We start from the raw sequence: 7,304 nt of genomic DNA, 5'->3' as shown, positions 1-7,304 counted from the left end.
TCCTGCTGGCAGTGAAACCACCTTGGCCATTTAATATGGTTTTTAGTTTGTAAAGTGTTCACAGAACAAGTGCTGGGATTCTGGTTGCTTTTATAAGCCCAGCTGCCTGCACTCACTACCCATTTTGGTACTGAAATGCCTCAATTCCTTATCAGGGGGTTTTTTGTTATGGAGATTTGATAAGGGAACTGATACAGCTGCTGATGCTTCAGGGCTGCCAGGGGAAAACCAAGTGGAGTTCCCCGTTAGGCATGGTGGGAAGCAGAGTGTTGCTTTCAGTGGTGTGTTGTTATTTTTGTGAGGTTGGGGTTTTTCCACATTTTTTGTAGAACTCGATTTGCCTGGCTCATCCTACCTGTGTAAACCAGGGGAGTGTGGTCTAAGTGCAGCTTGATGTTCACCTGTTGGGCTTTCAGAAAGAGTGGTTGTTAGCTGGGGGACACAAGACTGCTGCTTTGAACACTTGGCTATGATTTTATTTGCTTTTCTGTGCTGGGTGATGAAGCTTGTTAGCAAAACTGTGCTTCTGCAGAACTGATATTGCCCTCTTAGAGGTGCAGTGTGGTGTATGCAGAACTGAAAATGTGGGGTTATGCATGTTTGGATTGTAACGGAACTGAAGAATGTATATTGAAGCAGAGATGAACTGTTTGGGGGGTAAATTAGGTTCATTATTTTGAATGGAGTTCAAAGTCAAGTGGCAATAAGAGAATTAGAAAACTTAATTTGTGAAGGTTGACATTTTAGCTTGGGAGAAAGAATTGATGGTTCCAAGTATGGATTTAAGCCTTTTCCAAGTGGTTGTTGTACAAAGACAGTGACCAGGAGCTGCACATAGCAGTGGGTGGTGTTGTGGGGGGACTTGGTTTACAGCACAGGGGCCTTAGGTTGGTGTTGCAGAAAATTTCTGGGCTATCACTGAGCAATAGGATAGTTAACCAGGGAGGCTAATCTTTTCTTACAGGATCTTAGGAGCAATTTAAGCAAACTCGTCCCAGTGTAAAAGTGTAAGTGGGACTATGTGATCTTTCAGTGTATCTTTCAGCTTCTCAATGTGATGGTTTAAACACTTGAAAGTGTGTATAGGAGAGGCATCCCTCTATTTGTGAGGTTTTCTTTCCTTAGTGTTTACCAGTTTAAGGGAGGCAACTTGTATTCTTTTTCTGCTTCGGGAAAACTTAATTGGTCAAGAATGTAAAAACTGGAAAATTGAAACCTGAAATGCTTGTGTCTTGTCTTCCTTTGCTACATCTGGTGATTTGTTCCAGGCTAAATGTAGTGTCTGGGTTCCTGAGTGACAGCAAACCAGGACCTTAGATACTGTCAGGTTCTTAGAAAAAGTTCCCTTTGCCATCCGTTGGTACTTACATTTTAATACATGTTATGCCTTTCAAAGGGAAGTCCTGACTGCTGTCTTTCAGCATGGGGCTGAACTCGTATTTAGTAAAGAAATGATAAAGAGAAGCTATATGATACATCAAGATCATGTATAATTTAATAGAGATGCTTTAAATACAGTTTTTTATATATTTGGCTGTGGACCAACAAACTTGGGGAAACTTGACTTGAAAGCTGAACTGCTGAGTCCAACTGGGCAGGGAGGGACTTGAGAATATTCTTGAAATGATAAAATATGTCAGCAAGTTATACCAAGTTTGCTGGCAGACAATGTATTTTTGCACTAGAATGAGTCATTCTAATGCAAATTCAGTTTGAGGCGGTGCAAGAAAACACATGGACAGGAACGGTTGTTGAAATGTGAGGAACCATTTGCACCATCAGAAACTCTTGCTGTTATCAGTGAACTCCAGTTTGTGCTCACTGTGAGTCTCTGAGCACCAGCAAAAGCTCTCCAGAAAAGCCTGTTCAAGGAACAGGCAACACACCTTTGCTCTGAGATGCTAATATTTTGCCACTGATGCAGAACATGGTTGGTGCTGCCTTCTCTTATCCTGGCTTAGCCACAGTAGATGCAGCTGTTTTAAATAAAAGTTAGGCTTAGGTGGAAATGAGGAAAGGAGCATGCTAATTTTAGACCTACTTTACAAATTCCTTTGGCCCCTGAGAAGTATTGAAATAATGTCTATGCATTTTATTAAGAATTACAGTGATAACCCCCTTAGTGTAGCTTGTTGCAAGCTTACAAAATATAAAGGGTTGTTTGCTTTACAACTACTGATGAGATTAGCAGTAAAGGCTCTTGTTCTGTAAACCTGTGAGTATTTTCTTCCAGAAAAGGTGTTATAAAAATTAATCTTTTTGGTATGGGCTCAGGTCCAGCCTTGTTCTTAGGGCTGTGCATTTACAGAGCATCTGTCAGCAGTTGTGTCGACACAGAGGCTGAGGCTCTCTTCTCTGAAATTCTCCAGGCTAGTTAAAACTTGATGAAAAGAGCCTTTTTGGTGGTGTTACTTGTATTTTCCCCATTATAGATTAGTATGTAACAGACTGGAAGGTGGTTCTGCACACGGAGCACTTCTTGGCTTTTGAAGGACAGAGCCTTTTACCCTGGAGGAGAACTTTGGGCTCCTGTTTGCCAGAGCGGTGCTGCATGTCTCTTGGTAGGATTCACAGCTTTGGCACTGCAGATCATCTTCTCAGCTCCAAGAAAAAGTTTGCACAACCAGCAGGTGTTTAAAGCACAAGCCAAACTGTTAACTTGGCTGGCCATTCAGAAAAAGAGAGACTCCTCCACCTGAGCAAAGGCAGCTTTTCCTTCAGAGCGGCGGCGTTTGCTGCTGCCAAGTGGGAGCAGCGCCGTGCTCGCTCGGCTTTGTGCTTGAGCAGACTTGCAGGTCAGCACTGCAAAGACTCCCAAGGCAACACTTCTGTCCCCTGGCTCTCCTAAGCTGGGTGGGGGAAAAGATCTGCTCTTTCCCATGCTCTGAGCTGCAGCGATGGGGAGGGCATACTTGTCCTCTCCTTGCCTCCATGTGGATGGGACATGTTTCTCAGGCGTGCAGCTTTCTCCATTACGCGTCAGTAATGATAGGTTTTCTCTTCTTCCAGTGTACCCTGTTGATAGGAGTTGAACAACTGTATTAATGCCTTCTTGGGAGAAATGAAAAAAGGTACCTTTAGATTAAATTTGTAGATTAAAAAGTAGATTAAATTTGCGAAGCAGGTGAGGAACATACAGATTTACTTCTGGCACTGGTTAAGATATTCTTAATTTAAGTGAGGTGCTATAGATTATTATTGCATTTAATAAATAGAAATGTTGTAAAAGGACTTACATGTTCCTAGTGAAGCATTTTTCCACTCTTACATCTTTTTAATCCTGATGTGGATTTCAAAAACTTCCTTATAATTTGTGGCCAGTCGGTAGAACCCAGAACAACCTGAAAAACTGTTTTTTACAGTCACCACAAGTTTGTATTGGCAAGAGAGAGTTTATGCTTGTTTCTGAAGCCTGTTTAGGGAGTAGCTGGTGCTTTCTCCTGGCTCTCCATTCTTTCCCAAGCTGGCATTTGACTTGCATCTTAGTCACTGCAACTTCATCTAGTTGTTTTTTTTGCTGAGGGAAGCAGGTGGAAGTGTGTGTTTCATATTCTTGGAGGGTTCCACGTTTGGTATGGAAAGCTTGCACTCTTTGCAGATAGATGATATGTGAACATTAGAGTGTAGCAAAAGGAAAAGGGACATGTTTCACCAGAAGCCACCCATACCAGGCAGCCTGTTAGCCCTGTGTCAGTTTTACATGCCATGGATACAGTGCTTAGGCACAGCATCTCGATTGCCTGCTCTATCAGCCACTGATCACCATTTGTTAGGATTTCTTTGAGAGCTGTGTCCTGGTGTTCCTCTCTTTGAGAAGTGATTTGCCAGGTTCCACCAGCAACGGGGATTTGCAGAGGATGTTCAGCAAAGGAGTCACCTGTAGTGCCAACAGAGTTGGTCACCTGTAGTTGTAGTTCTTTCTTTCTGAATGTGGTTTTGGTTTTTTTCTTGAAATGCTGATCAAACCATGACTCTAGGGAGGTAGTTCAAGGAAGAGAGGTAATTGGGGAAACCATAATCCTTTCCTTGCCTCTTTTCAAGGAAAGCTAGTGCAGCACGGAGGGGCAGGAGGGCTTGTAGCAATGTGGTGACAGGCACAGGTGGGAGTGTGCTTTGCTCTGACTGTGTTGGCTACCACATTTCACGTGTGACAACTGAAGGTTAATATCAAATTCACAGGTAAGCAGGTATCACAAGTGTTGGCAGGACACTCCTGCCAGGTACAGCTTAAAATACAGCACAAGCATTTTTTATTTTGTATCTTTTCTGAAAGAGGCTTAAGCCAAGCAGGGAAAGTAAGTAGTTGACTTTTGTTATGGTATGAATTAGAGGAAATGATTCTGTTGAACAGCTTAAATCCATACTGCATGGAGGTTATAGGCAGCCTCCATGGAGCTGGCCCTTCTTTCTGTACTCACTGTTGCATGAACGTGCTTTAGCATAATTCAATTACTTTGATCAGTCTATTTGTAATTTATTGTTGTATTTATTTTTTTACAGGCAGGCAGAAGTCCTGAAGGCTGACATGACAGGTAATTGCCTTTATTATACAGTTGATCTAGTTGTTAATACTTGATTCCTATTTTTGTTTTCCTGTTATGTGTTTCTTAGGCTTATTGTTCCTAAGAATTCTCTAGAAAGTGTGTGATGTTATTTTAAGGTTTGTCTTCTGTATATAAATAAGTAGCATTGTAACAAGTTGTCTCTCTTTCCTGTATCTAAAATACATGTATTTTTTAAAGTTTGGGTGTTTTAAAGCACTGGAGGTGGAGGTCACACTCCTGCTGCTTTCCAGTTGTGTTCTCCTTTGGGGGATGAGAAAGGGACTCCTGTCCAGACTACAACAGGAACTGCTCTACTTGTGATTAGCAGGGATCTGGACTGCTTTGGGAAACCTGGCTGATAGAAATGTTGATCTGAAAGCTACCACATGTGTTATGGAAGTGCAGTCCATAGGTGCTCCAAAGTCCTACAAGCTGTTTTAAGCTCTATGTATTTACTGCAAATGGAAATGTTTCATATTCATGGATCAGCCATGCAGAACAAGCAGCTTGCCTGATGAACCTGTGCTCAACCCTGCTTACTGCCTTGGGTTAGCACATGAAGCTGTTTGGTGCAGTCCCTGTAGGAACATTTTAGCCGCCTGAATCCCTCTGCCCCAGCAGGAGTGGCTGCTCCAGCAGCAGGATGGTGCCCCTGGGGTAGGGCCCATCCCTCCCTCTCCTGCAAACCCAGCTCCAGTGGTAGTGTGAGGCGTGGGAAATGGCACTTTGTGACTCTGGGTAGCAGGGAGCAGTCCAAACCTTCACCCTTCCTGGTGGGAAGTGGGTGGCTACCAGAGTTAGAAAGTGGCAAGCATGCAGTAGTGCTTACCCACAGTCTTCTCCTGAATACCAACAGCACTGGCTCCACAGGCTGTCTGATTTAGCATCCTTGATGAATTTCTTTTCTCCTAATTTTTTTTGGCTACTCTGGAAATTTTTCAAAGTTCAACCAATTTCAAGAAGCTCTGTGGCTTAGTGACTTATGGAGAATCACCTCCTTGCATCTGTTTTGGTTTTTTAACTTGAGCCAGCTGCTGACTTTGCTCATGTCTAGTTCTGGTGTTGTAGGAAACTAATCAGTTAATCCCAAATCCCTCTCTAGTTGTTGTATTTCACTGTTCTGATAAATTTGCAATAAAAGAGGGTGTCCAGCTTTGGATATCTTACACTTTGCTGCATTCTTTCATTTGGTAAATGAGTGAAAAATCAGTTAATTTGTAACTCTGTACATTTGAGTATTACAAAACCTGTTGTGTCTTTGTTTTTCTTGCACAGATTCGAAGCTGGGTCCAGCAGAAGTCTGGACATCCAGACAGGCTCTCCAGGACTTATATCAGAAAATGCTAGTGACTGATTTGGAATATGCTTTAGATAAAAAAGTGGAGCAAGATCTGTAAGTACCTCAATAAATTTGTATACATATAAAATAATCTGGGCTAATGAGCAGCAAACCATGAGACTTGCAGAAAAGCATTTGAATCCTATGAAATTGTTGTTTTACTTTCTTTAAAATGAGAGCTGTGCTGTGGGTGAAACATGAGAATGCACCTCAGAGCCATGAAGAGCATCCAATAGGTTAGGATTTTACCTCTGGCAGGTTAGTAGCAACCATGTCATGCAGGAGGTGAGCCAGATGGAAGGGAAAGAGCTGGGAAACATCCTTCTGCTGTGCTGTCAGGAAAGTGCTGAAGTTTGGAGTTTCCAGAAAGGAGGAAATTTGCCTGATATAATCAACTGGAGCTTTGAGCAAGGTCTGGCAGGAGCTGAGTAGCTGCTAAAAGCCCTCACTTCAAGCCCTCTGAGGTAGGGCTGGGCAGAGGGAGGAGCATTTTATGGGGTGCTCAGGGCAAGTTAAGAATCAGGGGAAATTCTGTTGGGTTTTCTCCATGCCCTGAGTCCATTCCCTGTTAGTTAAGACACAGACATGGGTTGTAACAGGTTTAGTTCAGAGAAGCATGTAGTTTTTCCAGCACTAGGAAAGCAAGAGGAGTAGGCTGGCTGAGTTGTCCTGGCCACGCCTCCAGTTTTGAATGATTTTTAACCCTGATTTCTACACCTCATATCCTGTTTCAGGGAGGGACCAAGCACTGTGCTGCCTAAAGCAACAATTACAAGCAAATATGAATGTTGTTACAGTTTTAGCTATATAGTATCAGGATCTGTTTCACTCCTTACCCGAGGTGAGGAAAGGTAGTTCTGTGTTTAACATTATTTCTAATCTGAATGCTGTCTGAATTTGAATATTCTTCATTTCCATGTCTGGTGCTATGTCATTAAACAGTTCTTTCCTGTTACTTATGCCACCTGCATAAGATGCTTCTGAAGTAAAAAGGGAAACTGTTCTTTTCAGTTGGAATCATGCCTTTAAAAATCAGATCACGACGCTACAGGGTCAGGCGAAAAACAGAGCAAATCCGAATCGGAGTGAAGTTCAGGCCAACCTTTCTCTGTTCTTAGAGGCAGCTAGTGGCTTCTACACACAGGTGAGTTGCAAAAAAACATGTTGGCTGTGGCATATTGGCATGATCTGGAAGCAAGCATGCTTCAGTCTTAGGCTGCTTGTGCGTGGTTTCTTTGCAAAGCTTCGGCTGTCAAATCTCCTGTGCTGCTCCAGCAACTGCTCATGAGATGAGCTCTATGTCATACTAGCATGTAATCTCTTTGAGGAAGGGTGGGAGAGTCAGTTTTAAGTGGGTAAAAGCTGTTCTTTTCCCTTTGTGTAGGAAGGTATTGCTGTTCTAGATCAAGCAGTGGTGCTTT

General features: G+C 42.7%; 1 protein-coding gene across 4 annotated transcripts in view; it reads left to right on the top strand.

The window, feature by feature from the left end:
* The first annotated feature begins 4,507 nt into the window (after positions 1 to 4,507).
* The window catches only part of SMG7 (SMG7 nonsense mediated mRNA decay factor), a 30,751-nt gene continuing 27,954 nt past the window's right edge, over positions 4,508 to 7,304 (top strand). For 3 of the 4 annotated variants that reach the window (XM_009994651.1, XM_009994650.1, XM_009994649.1), the window contains exons 1-3: positions 4,526 to 4,532; positions 5,820 to 5,937; positions 6,895 to 7,027. In XM_009994651.1, the coding sequence (XP_009992953.1) occupies positions 4,526 to 4,532; positions 5,820 to 5,937; positions 6,895 to 7,027 (258 nt within the window). Of the gene's footprint in view, positions 4,533 to 5,819; positions 5,938 to 6,894; positions 7,028 to 7,304 lie in introns of all 4 variants that reach the window. The other variant, XM_009994652.1, reaches the window with a different exon arrangement.

This window comes from Chaetura pelagica, unplaced genomic scaffold (assembly GCF_000747805.2).
Source record: "Chaetura pelagica isolate M959 unplaced genomic scaffold, ChaPel_1.0 scaffold363, whole genome shotgun sequence".
Classification (NCBI taxonomy): Eukaryota; Metazoa; Chordata; class Aves; order Apodiformes; family Apodidae; genus Chaetura; species Chaetura pelagica.
This window is presented reverse-complemented; position numbering and strand designations above follow the sequence as displayed.